At 38.6% G+C, this 19,486-nt stretch overlaps 2 protein-coding genes across 2 annotated transcripts in view; one reads left to right on the top strand and one right to left on the bottom strand.

Moving 5' to 3' along the window:
• GABRB3 (gamma-aminobutyric acid type A receptor subunit beta3) overlaps positions 1-11,183 on the bottom strand; it is a gene marked incomplete at its 3' end in the record, with an annotated part of 329,767 nt that extends 318,584 nt beyond the window's left edge. The window contains exon 1 of the mRNA XM_081326818.1: positions 11,140-11,183. Within this exon, the coding sequence (XP_081182944.1) occupies positions 11,140-11,150 (11 nt within the window). The 5' untranslated portion in view covers positions 11,151-11,183. The remainder of the gene's footprint in view (positions 1-11,139) is intronic.
• GABRA5 (gamma-aminobutyric acid type A receptor subunit alpha5) overlaps positions 1-19,486 on the top strand; it is a gene marked incomplete at its 3' end in the record, with an annotated part of 109,044 nt that overhangs the window by 81,058 nt on the left and 8,500 nt on the right. The window contains exon 6 of the mRNA XM_081326820.1: positions 8,266-8,409. Within this exon, the coding sequence (XP_081182946.1) occupies positions 8,266-8,409 (144 nt within the window). The remainder of the gene's footprint in view (positions 1-8,265; positions 8,410-19,486) is intronic.

The following is a 19,486-nucleotide window of genomic DNA, read 5'->3' as shown; positions in this document are numbered from 1 at the left end:
GTGAAGTGTGAGGAGGTCTCTGTTGATTCGGTCCAGGAGGTATCTTTTTGTGTGGAGTTCATTTCTGATTAGGGCCAGTTCAGTTCTTATCAGGATGCGTTTGATGGCTGCAGAGTTGGAGTGGAATTTCAATTGGAAGGATGTGGGGATTAAATTTTGATCTCGGCAGTTGCGTAGGAATGTGAGGTCACACAGAATGGAAGCTCTTCGTACTTCGAGTTTTTCGTAGGTCCTAGTTAGCTGGTAGGGGACGCGGTGGCTCAGTGGGTTAGGACGCTGAGCTTGTCGATCGGAAGGTCGGCAGTTTGGCGGGTCGAATCCTGAGTTCCGCGTAACAGAGTGAGCGCCTGTTACTCGTCCCAGCTTCTGCCAACCTAGCAGTTCGAAAGCACGTAAAAATGCAAGTAGAAAAATAGGGACCACTACGGTGGGAAGGTAACAGCGTTCCGTGCGCCTTTGGCGTCTAGTCATGCCAGCCACATGACCACGGAGACGTCCTCGACAAGCGCTGGCTCTTCGGCTTTGAAACGGAGATGAGCACCGGCCCCTAGAGTCGGAAACGACTAGCACGCATGTGCGGGGGAACCTTTACCTTTACCTTAGTTAGCTGGTGGATTTCCTCCCCGTAGAGGTAAGTTATTTGTTTTCTGAGGTTTTTGCGGGTGTTTGTATGTGGATCTTTGGTCATTCGGGTTTTTCCCCATGTAGAATTAAAGGTGTAGGAGCAATGTTTCGACGGAATCCCATCCGTCATCATCAGGCTGGTGGCTTCAGCTTCCTTCTTCTGGGAGAAGCATATAAAAAAAAAACCAAAACTATCGCCAAAATTGAACATTTTAACAACAGAATAATCAGAGAAGCCATTGAGATAGAAAAATGCCCCCACAGCATGAACAAACGAGATGATACCTCTCGCCTACCAGCCATTTGGAAACCCGCCTTGATTGACAGACGAGTCCCAACCACCAAGAATGATACCAGACCCAAACTCATGATAACATCACATGACATCACCACCACACAACCATTCAAAAAGCAAATCCGAACCCACAATGATAACGACGCACAACCACAAAACAGAAACCTAACTATAGCTGCAACATCAGCCACTTTAAACCCCTCCAAACCACACAATAAGCAAACTGACACCCACTATAAAAACATGGCACCACCACAAACACAAAGCCGAACAAAAGCAGCACAACTCACCAGCTCAGGTCTAAGGCTGGCAGCTGAGACCAGCCCATCCACTCAAAACACACCCCCACCCAATCAGAACACATCCACCATTCAAAACACACTCCCACCCAATCAGAACACACTTAATCCCCCACCCAATCAGAGCACACCTCCACCCACAGAACACACCCCCTCTGGCAGTTTAAAAAAGAGGAACAAACCGCCACTACCACATGCTTCTCCCAGAAGAAGGAAGCTGAAGCCACCAGCCTGATGATGACGGATGGGATTCCGTCGAAACGTTCCCAGATTGTCTGTGCATGCTCAGGAAATACTAAGGAGTAATTTCTGTTACTTTTTTTAAAAGTCATCCTTGTTTAAAAGTTGTACCAGAAGACTTCCCAAGGCCTGAATGGAGAAGAATTATGATCAAACAATAAAACTCAGATAATACAATCCTGGACATGTTTACATCTCAGTTACTTCTAGTCAGGCTGCACAGAATTACTGTGTAGAATTTCTAGACTGAATTGGCGATGACACACTAGTAAAAGCAGAAGCAAGAATAGAAATAGTGTTGTCAGTAAAAGTAAAAATAGCAATAAGGACAAGAACAACTGATGCAAAAGCAGCTGTGTGTTCCACTAAAAGCCTGAAAAAGCTTTTTAAAAAGCATTAGCTTTTCAAGGTAGCTAACCAAATGACACTGTCAACTCTACAATGAGCCTGGCTGCAGCCATCTTTATCTTCATTCTAGGTTGCCACACAGGACTGAGGGAGGGGGGCTTGCCTAGGTGCTTCACTAGTCATAATAATCTTCTGTCCCGTGGGAACCAAGATCATCTACTGCTCCTGCGGTCAGTGGCTGGGCGTTGTATTAGAAAGCCCACCAAATGAATGTATTGGGGAATGTAGTGATGGCATAGTTTTTTGGGTGGGACATTATACTTTGTAACTGGGAAATTTTAGTGGGAATTTCACACTTGGTTTCACTTTTGATCATGCCGATAGTTTGTAACTAATAAACATGTTCTTTGAGGAATTTTCAAGCCTCGGAGTTCTGTTTTATTCGTCTCTGTCTGTCAGAACCATGACAGACACTGCAAGAGTGTGTCCCACAACTGGCTTTCACCAACATAAAAGAACAATTGTAAGATCTCACAAACAACTTCAGATAACATCAAGAGTCTCTCAATTACAATGGGCAAAAAACTGAATAAATAAATAAAGAACATCCTAGAAAAGGATCTCTGACAGGGTTCTTAAAAATTAAGTTCATTTGGGAACATTTTTAAATACATTGCTCCAAAGCTGGATAGAGTTTTTATATGTGTAAATCAGGACTGTGAATTGCATTAGAAAAAACCTCCCTTTAGAATCTCTTAAAGAATGACTGGTGCAAGGTGACCATTATATGTTATGATTATTGCTTGTTAATAGGCAAACAGAGTACACTTTCATTATCCATGCATGTACTGGGACATGTGTTCTCTGATAGTTAATTTGTATGGTGGAGTTCAGGATAACTAGAAAGAAAGATTGGTAACAATTTGTAATTACGATTGAAAGGAGAGAAGGTTGTCTTGATGTCTAAAACTATTCTGTTTAGAATTTTGTTATCTGTTGTTAGTTGATTAAGAATTGCCTGTTATTGTAGACATTGCATAGATACTATAAGTCTCCAATGCTTGGACTTCTCATCATCATATCATATAGGAAGAAACGTATAGCCATTCTGTTGTGGTAATTTTGGGCATTTAGATTTTGTTCTGATTTTATTTTACCTCAAAACAAAACCACATTGCAGGATTGCTGCTCACTTTGTGCAAATTCCACCATAAAACTAAAAAGGCAGCCTAAACAGAAATGTTCAACTTGGTCAAGCAGCATTGATTCTATTCTGTTCTATTTGTTTCTAAGCTTAAAATATAATATACACTTAAGGATTCAGTGTCACTGTCCTCAAGCCTCACAAACTATTTCTCACATGGACTATTGGCCTTTGGAGTGTTCATTTTTCATCATTAGGAAATTACTGAATACCCTTCACTAGTCTATTGATCCTGAATTTAATAAACTCTTTGTTCATTTATAATTATAAATATTATTTTAACTTCCTCCTGATACTGATGAATGCTTTCATTTTGTCTCCAGAATTCTGGCCCATTACGTAGTCTTTACTCATCCATCTCATTGGAATGAATAACAATAACTCTTAAGTCCCTTAAATCTGTCCCTCTTAGGGCTACATGGCGGGTGCATGTAGATTTATCAATTCCATGTTTTTTCTTTATTTCTTGCAACAGATTTTTCAGTGCAAAATCTGGGAGCTAAAATATTGTCTCCTTTCTAGTTTGACTAGACAACTTTCTTAACCTGGATATAATACTTTTTATGAACAGGTTCAGGAATTCTCACCATTGGCCAGATTGATCAAAGCTAATGGTAATTGTAATAGAACATCTGAAAGAATAAAAAAATAAATGTTAGTATATGAAGGACCTCTGTCAGAGGACTCAGAAGTGGGCATATTTCTCTGCAACAAAATATTGATGACTTTTTGTGGATGGCTTGGTTTTAACGACAGCTGCAAGAGATTTGCAGCCGTTCCAAAGCAGCTCTCACAATATTGCTGGTTTGGAGAGCTGATTTCTTCACTTCTTTTGTTAGAAACTATTAGAAAATTGGGTTTACCTCTATAACACTGCAGTATTGCAAATCTGGTTGGGCTGTTTTTCATTTGGTGCAAGGAGTTGTTTTACTATCTTTCCTGGCTCCCATTCTCAAGTCTTAGTTCTTCCTGAATTAATTCCATTATTGACATCACAATTTGAAATCTCTCATTGGTTTTATTACATTCCTTCTAGTTTTACTGGGTTTGTTGACTGCGTTGAAAAGGCCACCCAACTCCATAAAGATTCTGGGTAGCATAGAATGTTAAAAACAGAAATATAACAAAGAAAATAATGATGATGTCCAGAAGAGAAAAGAGCATTAATACTAACCTTTAAAAGTTTTACCGTCTACACTAGCACATGGCCTGGGAAAATATTAGTTTTTTAAAGATCTTTAAAATATGGTTTAGATAATGATAATACAGAGTTTTGCAGGAGGGTAGGAGGATACTGTTCTAGAGAACAGACACTATAGGTGTCAGGGCCCTTTCCTTGGGTTGAATCAGATAATTGGTGAAACCTGGAGTGTGCTAGCTCTGTCCAATGGATGGACAGAAAACTATCAGAAATACATGATCCTTCAGACAGTACCACCATAATCATTCCAACCTGATATCCTTAAATATTATTAATTTATTTTACTCTAGTAGAGCTCTATAAGCTAATATGCCTTGTCATGCTTGTCGACTGCTTCTGAGTGGTTTAAAATCCTGCCATATTTCAACAGCATTAAAAACACTGAAAAATATATATCAAACCAATAACAGAGCCCACATTAATAAATTAATAATATTTTTATGCAGAAGAGTCATGTCAGGTAGTATCAATATACTTCTTTTGGTCCCCTCAACTACCTATTGTAATTCTGAAACCCAATAGAATTGGAGCAAGTCATATCTTTTGATGGGGATGCTGTTCCAGAGAAGAGAGATGGGGATTGAGAAGCTACCTTTGAAGAAACCTATTGATATTCTAACACAGGGAATCTGGAGGGAGAACTACTCTTCATGATGTAAATTGGTAGGCAAAAGCTTTTTCAAATGGGCAGTTCCACAGATATTCATGTCCTGAGCCATGAAGGGCCTTAAAGGTGACAATTAGCCTGTTAAATTGTATCTGGAAGCTGATTAATAACCAGTTTTGCTTTCAAATTATAGGTGTTATGAGTGATTCGAGGATTTGGGTTTTCTTCAGCCAGAAATATAAATTCTAAGAAGTTCACCTGTTCTGCATACAGTATAGACTCTTTATGAAAACCATATTCTGCCAAGTACTTTTGAAATTAAAGAATTAAGACATTCTATTTCTCTAGATTTGTCCTGTTCCATGTCTCTCCTCTTTCTTCCAGAATGTTTGATAAATTGCACTTGAACATGTTAGAAATTATATTCAAGGTAAAGATGGATGTAATTCCTCCTGATATCTTTGCAGTTTGTAGTCAATAAAACTGTAGTCAGTAGTGGCAGGAGACATTACAACAATATAAAATGATTTTGAATCCTTGGCTGTATCAGATTGGCCCAGGGTTTTGGCTTTATTTTTGTCGTCCATACAAGAACTCCAGTCTATACAGTACTTCCTAATTATTTTCAGTTTCTAAAGATGTTAAATCCGACTAGTATTATTACAATGCTCAACTGTGTCATTTTCAAAATAACATTTATAGTGACAAAGTTGGCAAGTGTAGCAGAAGAGCACACACACACACACAAAAACCAGTAGTGGCTGAAATAGCCAATTCTGGCAGCTTTCTTTTGAAGGATAATTATATAGCAACAGCAAAACATAGTTCAAAATAAACTTTCAGGCTAATTCCAGATCAAATGTTGCATCCCAGAATAAATATCCACTTTAAATATTAACATAAATGAGTGGGAAGACTTAAATTGTAAGGATAGGAAATTGTTGCAGACCAAGTAAAAGTTGGGTCTGACTTTTCTTTGAAAGAAACTTTATAACTGAAATCACTTGGAAATAATTCCAAACTGTCTAAAAACTGACTAAATGTGATCAATTCCACTGTAGGCTGAAGAAGATCTTACCATGCAAACATACCTATAGTACAGATAGTCCTTGACTTACAACCATTTGTTTAGTGACTATTCAAAATTACAACAGCACTGAAAAAAGTAACTTATGACCATTTTTCACATTTATGACCATTTCATCATCCTCATGATCAAAATTTGTCTAACAGTGGGACTAATTGTCTAGAAAAACCATACCTTCTGGTATGTTCAAACACAGGTTGGACAACCATTTTTAATATTGGAATTCTATACTGAGCAAAGTATGGACTTTATGGCCCAAATTTCACCTCCATGTTCATCCTCTGCAATATCCCATTTACAATTTTGCTAATGTGATCCACCCAGCTTCTTTTGTCTGCTTTATGCACCACAGATGCCCTGCCTCCCCCTCCAATCTCTGGGTGTGGTCCTCCATACCTATTTTGGCTTGGGTTTCCAGAAGAAAGAAACACCTGATACCTTCAGATTTATCTCCGCACAAAATGCCTTGATTTGGGATTATGCAGGCTCCTTATATTCAGGTGTTTTGTGCCATTCTTCTCAAAAAAATGGTAGATCTGTCTTAAAATGTCTTCAAAGCAATACAAAAGGTGCTAGGCCTTTTTTTTTAAAAAAAAAAAGGATAGCATTATGATTTATTAAAACTATGGCAGAAGTCCAATTTCTGCCATTTGTTCCTTATTGGTTATGTCACAAATGAGCATGTTACAGTTTTTCCATTGCTTTTGCATGGTTATGTTTATTTACTTCAGGTAAATAAAGCATGCTGCTTTTTGTACTCTAAAGTGCTACAGGCCACGGCTACCACATCACTCCTTTCCAGCACTATTGATTATTCACAAGAACATTGCTTGTTTCTGCTTTTAAACTGAATTACAGATCACAGATACAGCTGAGGGACATAAGCTTAATCTGGTACTGTCGGACACTTGCAATACACTGACATTCACTTGCAAGTCACTGATCCTTCCCTATTTAGAATTTAACAACAACCTACATATCAATAAATGGAGAAGAAATGCAGGGCAATGTAGAAAAGTCTTCTCCAAAAGTTTTTTTCACATTTTAGCCTGCACCCCTTCAACATGAGTGTGACCTATTAGTGGAACTATTTTGGGGATGTGGCTTTAGCACTCTTCCGGAAGAGCCTTAGCAGACATTTAAACAAACAGGTCTCTGTAAGATCAGAAGACCTATACTCAAAAATAGCTAAGTAACTGATTCAGAGAAGCTCCAGACCAGTGACTTTGTCACTTTGCATTTTGCAGGATGTTTAAAGCCCCCACTGAAGGTGCCAATTTACAATTATCCAAGCCCTCCTCATCACATGTTCACATCACAAGCCTGGGCTAATACTAATCTTTTGCTTTTTCCTGTCATTTACATTGCATAATTTGTGATCAGCCACATTTAGACAAATCCAATCCACAATCTGGATTTTATGATGCTTGATAATGCTTCTCATTTGGTAATACCAGGCAGGTGCCAACCCAAGACATGTAGAAGGCTAATGGGCTGAGCAAACTGAACCAGTGTATGATGCAGGAAAGATTGTGGTAGTTGCTCATAAAAGAGGCAAGCATCAACCATAGTACTATCTTTGTTTACCATCTTTTATTCAGGCTCTGATGTGCACATAATTCTGCAATAGTGGTAAAATCTCTTCAGAAGGATTGTATATACTATATGTATAATATGGCAGAGGAAAGCGACCCCAACCTGCACCAACTCTGGTCACAATCTATGCAGACACAACATCTGTTCATTTAATTACATATTAATTATTTCTACTTTTTCTCTGAAATAATTCTCCCCCTTTATATGTGTGTAGAGATAATTATTCTAGCCTACGTTGTACATGCAGAGTGGGATAGTGCAGAAATGGAAATATATCTGCTTTTTGTAATATTCAGAGCAGTCCCTAGACTTTTGGTTAATGAATGAATCTCTGGACATGCTATTTCTCAGTTTCTGATTTCCATCTATAAAATATCATAGTAATTGAATCTCACAGAACAAATGGGGAAATAGAATTCCTGTGGATATTGAGACCTAAGGCAGATTATAAATTTGTAAGACACAAATGCTTTTCAGTGTTTTTGTTAATAATCAAAGCTTCATTTCCAGGAAAAGGGAGTGAACATAGGCTTTGAAAGCTCTTCTATGTATTTCTTGTTAAACGAGAGCTATTTTTAGCTGAAGTGAACATCCTATTATTTTATATAAATTCACATATTCAGGAACTGAATCTTATTATTAACAAGAGAATTTGAAACTGAACCTTGGCACAAATTAAGTTTGACTTTTCAGGTGAAAGTCCAGTATATGAATATTAATGTTCAAACATAACTTGTCTACTTTTTCTTTTTCTTTTAACCCAGATGCTTATCCCAATTCAGAAGTGATCTATGTGTGGACTAACACCTCAGCAACTTCGGTGGTAGTAGCAGAAGATGGTTCTAGGCTTAACCAATATCACCTGATGGGACAAAGTGTAGATTCCGAAAACATCAGTACCAGTACAGGTAATGAAATTGTCCTTTGAATTGTAGTATTCAGTAAGGAAAGTTTTGATGTTCATGCTGATGGGATGGCACTTTTTCAAAATAAGTCATATTGGTTGGTTTGCACCGTGGTGTCCCATTCTCTATGCCCAATATAAATCTTTCTCAGTATTTCATAAATGTTTGATAGTTACGTGTGTGTTGCTTGTTTCATTCATTCCTGTATACACACCACATTCATGTATCTCTTTTCCCCCATTGATAAAACTATCTCAAGCTGGCAAGAAAATAATAAAACAGACAACAATTTTTAAAAACCTTATCTCAGTAAAACCAATAAACTGTAGATAAAGCAAAACCACAAATTCCACCATAGTCATTCATTCATAAATACCAAGTGAAAAGGCATTTAGTTGCCTGGAATCTTTAGACAAGGTAGAATGCAAGTACATGTAAATAAAGCAGATATTTTACCACTTGTAAAACTTCATCATGAAAAGTCAGTCAATTTGCATTAGATGCAAAGAACCCATCTTACATCATCACTTAATGCAATTTCCTTTCCATTCCATTCCAGATTACAGCAGATTAATATAGGGAAAAGCTTTTTTTCAGGCAGCCAGTTTTTATTTTTAGGGCTAACTAGATAAGCAACAGAAGCAATACTTCACCATTCACACTTTAGCAGTCATAACTGAATTACTGAACAGTATTGTGACAGGAAGGGTAATATAGAAGAATATTTGTGGTATTTGATTTAGGATCGCTCATTCTTCTGTACAAGTTATTATGGGATAATCATGTATATCTTCTACCCACCCCAGTGTAAAACAAGATTGTGATTCAAATTTCAATAAAGCCATGATACAATTCACATAATATAGGTTTCTCATTTTCTCTGTAATAATGTTGCACCATGTGACATTTCCTGGTCATTATAATCTGATTTTTCATCTTATTATTGTATTGAAATAAATAAATAAAAAGGAGATATACTTCATGCTGATTGCATGCTTTGAGATGCACAATATTAGGGTATGCAGTACTCTGGATGCAGTTCAAAATTTGAATGAACCATGAAAATAACTCTTTAAAACAGTTTCATCTTGTCTAGGATATGTGATTGCCCTTGACAATTGCTGTGCAATGCTGGAGAGAAAAGTCTGGATAGTTTTAAAGGGATGAGTATGGGTATATCACCACAAGCTCCTTGCTATGTTTTGGGAGTTGGATCTGAAGTACTGCACAGCCCTGATAGATTTTGTCATTTAATTAGTACATGCTAAAATGATTTATGCTTGACAATGTATCCAAAGGTAGCTATAGATAGGATGGTTAATTGGAAGTAAAAAGGTTTTATTATACTTAGTCAATAAAATTATGTCTAGATGTAAGAAAAATTAAGGCCATTTAGCATAAAAGTATAATGACAATTCTCAGATACCTATTAAACCTGCCACAATTTTATCCCCATAAATGAATTATTGGTTGAAAAACACATTCATCAGATGCTTCTAAAAAGCTCTGTCTCTTATGTTCTGCTAAAGAACATTTCTTTCTTTTGGAGAAAACAGATGTAGCAGACAAACTATCCAAGCTTGAAAGAAGCACTAGGGACAGAGAACTCCTTTGCAGTTACTTAAAGTGTTATGTCTTTTGCTAGCTTATTTTCCCACAGGAGCCAAGCAAGCATCTATAGATTGATTTCTTCCCCCATCTCAAGGGGGAAGGGAAGGGAAGGGAAGGGAAACATGGCAACTGTGACCTTGCTCTGTAGTATGTCTAGGCACCATGTATGGGGAAAGGGATGCTAGGATTCTCACTTCTGTACCTGGAAGGGAATGTGCTGAACATGGCAGCACTACAGGCCTAAAGAGGCTTTCATGCCAGCCCAGCCATCCACATGAGGATTTCAAGGCAATTATTTCTTGTTTCTGGAGAAGCATGCATGGAAAAGGACAGATGATCAAGAGGTGCAGGACCTGATTTATGCTCATCTTGCTTCTGAGAATGAAGTAGAAATTGAGAATACTGGTAATTAGAGACAAAGGACCCTGCCTGAGAGCTTGGAATCAGGTGGCTCCATGCTGTGTTTTCCTCTGTAGGTTTTGAAGGAATGCCAATAAATTGATGGAGCAACTCAAGAAAATACTGGACTTATTTCCTATTTGTGGCCCAGGCTCCCATAGCACACCAGCAGGGTTCCCTGCTAATTTGAGACTTAGGGAAAAAAGAGGTCAGCTGCCTGTTACTCTGTAGAGAGAGTAGATATTTAAGTGATTTGTAATAGACCCAGAGGCATGCATGTGTACACACACACACACATACCCTAGAGTCTGAAAAGATTAAAGAATGGCAGTGCTTAAAGTCTTGCCTGCTCAATCAGTAAATGCACAAACTGTTCCCAAAATGACAGCCTCCTGAGATCTCAGCTGTTTTTTTTCCAGAAAGTCCACGCAATTTCAAAAGTGCAAAAATAAAGAGAAAGGAGCAGTATTGCGAGAGATGGTGCAAACATCACAGTGACCTTAAAACAAACAGATTAAACAGCACAATATCTTCCTTCTACTGTATTCCACAGAGCACTCTGAAATCAGGGTTTTGAAAGCTATAGCACTAATTTTCTTTTATGAATGATAATGAGAAGGAGAGAAAGACACAATTCTAGATCACTTGAAGACCAAAATATTTTAGGGGGGGGGGAGGGAAACATTGACCAGTAAAATAAGTTCATCACAAAGGTTTTCTTACCAGTTCACCATTATAGCAGCATTATTCTCTGCAATGAATGGCAGCTCTCCTTTCACTTTCACAGTCACCAAGAAAAGAGTCCAGAAGGTTTCCTGAAGCATCTCCTAGATCTGAATGGAGCAGCTTTCTAAGAGCGAGATATCCACAGGGAATGCGCCAGGCTGCCAGGCACTCATCCAGTTCTTAGCAGTGCTTACCAAGGCTTCTGGCTCATGCTACACTAAGAACCAAAAGAGATTCTAAGCACAATCCACAATCAGAACTTTATCCAGCAATTACTTTTCATAGAAGTTTCCTTAACAATGGCTGGTGCTGAACATCATTTTTTATAGCTTTCTTTTTTCCTTTCCTATTTCACTTTGCTATTATCCCAGGTTACCTCTGATCAAGTTGAGCTCTCAGAACAGCATGGGTCAGAAATAGTAGGACGCAGATTGTAACCGAGGATTAACAAAATACAAAAATCCGATTTCACACAGGGAAAGCATTAGTCAACTAAGGATTTTGTGGTCTTTAGTAAGCTTTTGGGATGCCTGTAATAAGGATTTCTAATATGTGATTTCCTTTTCTGAAGCTGAGAATATAAAAATAACACATACAGTTTATGTGTTATTTGTGTATGTGTGTTACGTATTAAAATTGAATCAAAACAATTTTTATTGTAGACCTGAACAAAATCCTAAAAAGGAAAAAGAGGCAAGGCGAGGATAATTTTCTCATTTTATTTTCACTTTGCCTGCCACATTCAACTCCTACATCTTCACCTTGGTCCAACTAGAGAGAACCGTCTCTGGATGCAGAGTTCCCCTTGCTTGAGATTATGAACTAAAGACAAACCAGTTTGCACCATGAAGCTTTTAATGCAGTATCCACTGGTCCTGCTGAGAAAGATGCTGTCCTATGTTGGGACCCTATTTCTTTGAGGCAATCAGATGCTTTAAGAAACAAGAACAAAAGTGATTTACCGTATCTCAGAATGGATGGACATTCCTGGGACTTCTTGCTTATTTTTGAACTGTGTTGTTACAACAGAGGAGTGATTTTGCAAAATGGTGAATTATAGATGAGTTTTAGATTATTATTCCTGTAATAATTGGATCGGGTTGGCTGATCCAATTATGATATTTATAGTATAAAATATGAGGATCATACATTTTTTTTAGATTTAGTTGCTATATATCACAGAAGTATTGATACCAAAAGAACAGAAAAATCCACTTTATACTACTTAACTTTTCCTAATCATCTTCCTATAAGTGACTTTCCATAAATTAAACTTTTTAAAAACAGAACTACTCCAACATGCAGCTCTTTATTTTAATTTGCCTTAAGCATGTTCTGTGAGATTCTTTTTTTTTTAAATCTTACTAAAATTTGAGTGTGTGTCATTGTTTTTTTTTTCTTTTTTACATTTTTTACATTTTTGTATAGATATAGAAGAAGGGACGCGGTGGCTCAGTGGGTTAGGACACTGAGCTTGTCAATCAGAAGGTCGGCAGTTTGGTGGATCAAATCCCGAGTGCCGCGTAACAGAGTGAGCGCCTGTTACTCGTCCCAGCTTCTGCCCACCTAGCAGTTCGAAAGCGCGTAAAAATGCAAGTAGAAAAATAGGGACCACTACGGTGGGAAGGTAACAGCGTTCCGTGCTAGTCATGCCGGCCACATGACCACGGAGACGTCCTCGGACAAGCGCTGGCTCTTCGGCTTTGAAACAGAGATGAGCACCGCCCCCTAGAGTCGGAAACGACTAGCACGCATGTGCGGGGGAACCTTTACCTTTACCTTTTATAGATATAGATCTTTTCACCCAAACATTTCAGTTTTGTTAAATAGGCAGCTTTTATCCATCTGTTCTTAAAATTTAGGCTTCTAATGCTGTTGTGGAGATATTACACAGTTTTCCATCATAATATCCAGAATTCATTACTTATATAATATTGTTCATATTAGATCCTGCTTATACCCAGCCGTGGCTGGTCATATGTGAAGGACAATGGTCATGAATTCTCTTTCCATGTGTTTGTTTGTTGAAGCTCAATCTGGAGCCTCTTAGCATGGGAAAAAAAGTGAGTTTAAATAATCGTGTACTTAGGAATATGACAAGTCTGTTCTAAACAGTAAATTTAGTAGGGCTGTGCAAGTGCTTTTAAAGAGATGCTTCACAAAACACAAAAACATTTTAAAGATGATTAAAGCAACTGCATCTTTGCCCCAAACTTGCATGTTGCTGCTTCCAGCTGTCTCTACATGCAAATCAAAGGGGCTGCTTTAGAGACTTCCAGTTTTGCACCCGTAGCACATGGCCATGCGAAAGCAGACCTCTGCTCCCCACGGCTAGTTTTGCCTGGCCAGGGGGCCCTAGATGGGTCCAAAGTTGCCCCGAAGAGGTGACCGTGAAGGAGGGGTGCCCCATTGATCACAAAGCGACAGCAATCACTTTGTTTGATCCAGGGAAAGCCATCCGAACCTGGCAGGAGAAAGGCTAGCCACTTGCCAGCGTCTAGCCCAGGGGTCAGGAACCTGAAACAGTGAAAGAGCCACTCGGAACTGGTTCCCTCACAAAAGGAAAAACCGGGAGCCGCAAAAAAATGTGTGTGCATGCGCATACATGCGCAGAACAGGGTTTGACTGAAGAGTGGAGCCAAGGTGAGATATGCACCTACCCTGCATATTTGAATTGATTGGTTGAACTTTTTTAGTCCCACTTTTTTTTTTTGGACTGCACATGGCAGAGGACTGGGAGCCGCATGCTACCTGCAGCCTAGAAGTCCAAGAGCACTAACAAGAACAACAGTGATTATACCCTGCTTGGAATTGGTCAGAGTATTTGATCTTCTCTCCCTTATTTTGCAACTAAGTCCCTGGGAAAGATCCCCAAAATAAAAAGCCTCCAAAAGTGAGGGGAGGGGACTATATTCCCATTCCCTCATAGATGGAAGTGGCGAATTAACCTTTAAGGAGGAAAGAAACATATTGAAATTAAATTTAAACTACTACAATCTCATCAAACTTAGAAACTAAAGCAAACTGCTAAGATTATATTCTAAAGGATTTTGATGAAGTTATAAAAAAGAAAAGAAAAAATAATAAGAACTTCTTGCCTGAAAGAGTTGGAAAATAAATATTTGCTGACATCTAGTGGACAACTAGAATATAGCACATTAAAGACAATGCTCAGAAACAAAGAAAAATCTGTTCCCATGAACTCTAATAACCTTTAAGAAGATACTTGCCAGGGGACAAAGAAGAGATTGTATATTGAGCCAGCCATAGGATTGGAAAGTGTTTGAAGGAAAAGCAATATTTTTATGGTGGCATAAACTTATGCATTGTTTAAAAACTTTGATCTATGACTAGGTTTTGAGAGGGAAAATTACAGGAAGCATTTAAGGTGGCTAAATATACCAAATTGCAGTTCTGACTGGCTGACAGTTGACAATTGACTCCTGAAAGAAGGAATTGTTATAAAACATTGATTTTACTGAAACCTTGACAATTGAAAACTACAGTGGATTATAAAAATTATATATAAAGACAAGAACTATATAAAACTGGACTGTTTGGATTTTGAGTTTTGGCCAGCTTGACAAGGCTAATTACAGAGACTATGGCACTTATGACGGATTACTTGAAAGGGGGAGACAACATGGATATGACATATTCATTAAAAAATGATAGAAAGCCACACTTAATATCTACTTTTGAAAGATTCAACCAGAAAGATCAAAGACCTCTGGAAGCAACATTTCAAGACAAGACAAATACTTTTCAAGAAGAAATTTATGCAATGTTATGACAGATACAAATCACAATTGCTCTAAACCACAAGGAGATTAAGCATAACTTTGATAACATAAAGGAATATACTTCTAATTTAAATCTACAATCAAAAAACATTCAAAGAATGATGGTAAAGAATGAACAAACAAATCGGATAACAGAATGTGAACTAGGAAAAAATGACTTAATTGGTGAAGTCACAAATGAAGGGAACTATAACTTAATACAAACAAGAAATTTTTCACAAGATTTGGATACAACAATAAATATGGAAAAGATACCTTATGCATTAGAACGTCAAAATAAAACTGAGAAGAAAGAAGACTTAACAAAATGGACACTGCTAGGAGAATCACTGTTTGGGAGTCAGAAAGCATACATGTTATGTATTATGTATCCTCTACACCTAACAACAACTACAAAAATACAAGAACTGTTTGACAAGTCGGAAATATTAATTTGGAAAACAATTTGGCAAAGGAAGAAAATTAGAAAAAGACTTAAGAGACTTGACTCACCCTACCAGATGGAATATTATACGAATAAACACTTGCTTGAATATGGCTAAATAAACAAATAACTATAAAGGGGCTTTAGAATAAGTGGGATAAGAGATATAGGTAATATGATATTTTTGATAAGACAAAATATTGATAAGACAAAAATGTTGGGATTGATGAAAGTGAAGGAAAAGTTTGAATTTTAAAGACAAATTAAGTTTGAAAAGATTTAGGATTAAGGAAAGACTGAAATATCATGGGGAAATTAGGCTTAATAAGAATTTTGAAAAAAGGGATATATAGCGATTTAATTAATTTTTACAAATAGAAGTGAAATATAAATTGATTAGAAAAGATGTTATAGGCAGATGTTTTGATAGGTAAGTAGTATAGTATTTATAATATATGAAATATGAAAATACTGAGATGATATTTATTTTATTTATTTATTTAATTAAATTTTTATACCGCCCTTCTCCCGAAGGACTCAGGGCGGTGAACAGGGCATATCTTAAAACTACAAAAGTACAAAAGTTAAAAAAGAATTAAATTATTGCCCACAATAAAAACAATAAAAAATATATATAAATATTAAAACCCTAAGTAATATTTAAGTGGAAAATTTGGTTATTTAGTTGTTAATTATTGAGAAAATTATTTGTTTTAATATTATGGATAAATTGAGTTTTAAACAAGATTTATCAAAATAAGATATATGGTGAATTAATAAGATGACTTTTACGAACATAACATAAGTTGATAAGAAAAAATGCTATATATGGACGTTATTATTGTTGGTATAAATATAGAAGAAAATGTTTTTATGTAATAATTTATATATAGATAATATTAAATATCAAAATTTATATTCATTTAATGCTAAAGAAGGAGAATACTATTGGGAGAAGATAGGATTAAGGAAATATATTATCAATTGATATACTAATTATGGAAATATAAAAATTAATTATTATTGACTGTTAATTAACTATTATTGATTGTAAAAAAAATGTGAACCAAGACAACACACTGCACACCAGGCACTAAGGTTTTTTGTAAAACTTTACAAAAAAGGGGGGCTGCTTTAATGATTTAATCTGTTTAATAAAGGGCTTATTTGGGCAGACTTGAACATTTGCTTTCTCCCATCCTCAAGGCAGATTGAAAGTATATAAAGTGTGGTCTTCATAGCATTGCTCTTACCATGTTAAGTATAAGCTGCCATCATCTAATGAAGTACAGGTGAAACTCGAAAAATTAGAATATCGTGCAAAAGTTCATTTATTTCAGTAATGCAACTTAAAAGGGGAAACTAATATATGAGATAGACTCATTACATGCAAAGCAAGATAGTTCAAGCTGTGATTTGTCATAATTGTGATAATTATGGCTTACAGCAAATGAAAACCCCAAATCCACAATCTCAGTAAATTAGAATATTGTGAAGCTTGTAAGCCGCCCCTGAGTCTTCGGAGAAGGGCGGGATATAAATGGAATTTAAAAAAAAGTGCAATATTCTAGGCTCAAAGTGTCCCACTCTAATCAGCTAATTAAGCCATAACACCTGTAAAGGGTTCCTGAGCCTTTAAATGGTCTCTCAGTCTGGTTCAGTAGGAAACACAATCATGGGGAAGACTGCTGACCTGACAGTTGTGCAGAAAACCATCATTGACACCCTCCATAAGGAGGGAAAGCCTCAAAAGGTAATTGCAAAAGAGGTTGGATGTTCCCAAAGTGCTGTATCAAAGCACATTAATAGAAAGTTATGTGGAAGGGAAAAGTGTGGAAGAAAAAGGTGCACAAGCAGCAGGGATGACCGCAGCCTGGAAAGGATTGTCAGGAAAAGGCCATTCAAAAGTGTTGGGGACTTTCACAAGGAGTGGACTGAGGCTGGAGTCAGTGCATCAAGAGCCACCACACACAGACGGATCCTGGACATGGGCTTCAAATGTCATATTCCTCTTGTCAAGCTGCTCCTGAACAACAAACAACATCAGAAGCATCTTACCTGGGCTAAAGAAAAACAGACCTGGTCTGTTGCTCAGTGGTCCAAAGTCCTCTTTTCTGATGAGAGCAACTTTTGCATCTCATTTGGAAACCAAGGACCCAGAGTCTGGAGGAAGAATGGAGAGGCACACACTGCAAGATGCTTGAAGTCCAGTGTGAAGTTTCCAAAGTCTGTGTTGATTTGGGGAGCCATGTCATCTGCTGGTGTTGGTCCACTGTGCTTCATTAAGTCCAGGGTCAACACAGCCATCTACCAGGAGATTTTGGAGCACTTCATGCTTCCTTCCGCAGACGAGCTTTATGGGGATGCTGACTTCATTTTCCAGCAGGACTTGGCACCTGCCCACACTGCCAAAAACACCAAAACCTGGTTCAATGACTGTGGGATTACTGTGCTTGATTGGCCAGCAAACTCGCCTGACCTGAACTCCATAAAGAATCTATGGGGCATTGCCAAGAGAAAGATGAGAGACATGAGACAGAACAATGCAGAAGAGCTGAAGGCCGCTATTGAAGCATCCTGGTCTTCTATGACACCTCAGCAGTGCCACAGTCTGATAGCTTCCATGCCACGCCGCATTGAGGCAGTAATTGCTGCAAAAGGGGCCTAAACCAAGTACTGAGTACATATGCATGCTTATACTTTCCAGAGGTCCGATGTTGTTCTATGTACACTCCTTGTTTTATTGATTGCATGTAATATTCTAATTTTCTGAGATTGTGGATTTGGGGTTTTCATGAGCTGTACGCCATAATCATCACAATTATGACAAATCACGGCTTGAACTATCTTGCTTTGCATGTAATGAGTCTATCTCATATATTAGTTTCCCCTTTTAAGTTGCATTACTGAAATAAATGAACTTTTGCACGATATTCTAATTTTTCAAGTTTCACCTGTAGATACTGATGCTGTTATTTTGGCTGTGGTAGTGCTTTTGTACCTCAGTTGTACAAAAACAGACTGTAGAAAAATAGACTTGCTGTCAATCACTGTTGTGTCCGGTCTCGAATGGCGAGTGATCACGCGGAGGCAGTCTGCGGTTAACTGTTTATTCAGGTACACGTGGCCGAACTGGCCTTACCTGCCCGGTCGCCTCTATATGTATGCCCGGCGCGCCAGGCGCTGGCCAACCCGCGGCCTCAGATCTCCCGCGCTAGCCCTGGTCACCCAACCCAGTGTCCAGGGTTTCCCGCCGTGCTGGTTGGCCAATCAGGTGGCCGGACAGGTGTATACCTAACACCCCTTTCCCCCCAATTGGATCTGCTACTATCTTATGTAATCCTTTAGGTATGCCGGGGGTCTATGTGTTCTGGTGGGGTATCTCCTCGGTGGGCTGTCTGGTTCTGGCCCCCTCCCCTGGGTTGGTCTTGACGGCCCTGACTGGTTCCTCCCATGTTCGTGCCCCGCTGGCAGTAAGGACCCTGTGCGTTCCCCTTGCCCATTGTCAGTGTTTGGCTCTGGTGCCCCCGGTTCGGTTGTGGCGTCCATGGGTCCCTCCAACTCTGGTGACCTGGTTGCAACCCTGGTGTTGGCCTGTTGTAGGGTGACTGGGAGTGTGAATGTTCCACTGTGTGAGTTGTTTGGTGGCTGCTGGGTCTGATTGTGTGTGGTAATTTCTGGGGCCCTTTTCCTTAGTTGGTCAATGTGTCTCCTGACCTGGCGTTCCCCTTCCCCCTCAATAATGTATGAGAGTGGGCCCAGCTTGTCCACCACCACTCCCGGTATCCACTTGTCCCCCTGGCTGTAGTTCCTGGCCCACACTGAGTCCCCAATGTTCAGAGTCCTGGCTGTGCACTCTTGTTCCGTTTCCGCTGTTGCCTTGTCAGGGTGGAGCCTGTCTAGTTTGGTTGTGAGTTTCTTGCCCCACCTCATTTCTGCTGGGCTTTTCCCAGTTGCTGTGCACGGAGTGGTGTGTTGTGCCAGCAAGAACTGTGCCAGTCTTTGGGGCCAATCACCAGCAATGATCCGGCGAAGTGCGTCTTTCGTGGTCCTTACGTTCCTTTCTGCCAACCCGTTGCTGGAGGGATGGAAGGAGGCCGACGTCGCGTGTCTAATC

The sequence above is a fragment of the Vipera berus genome (genome assembly GCF_964194415.1).
Source record: "Vipera berus genome assembly, chromosome: 4".
In the NCBI taxonomy this organism is placed as follows: Eukaryota; Metazoa; Chordata; class Lepidosauria; order Squamata; family Viperidae; genus Vipera; species Vipera berus.
The sequence above is the reverse complement of the archived record's forward strand: the minus strand, read 5'-3'. Positions and strand labels throughout refer to the sequence as shown.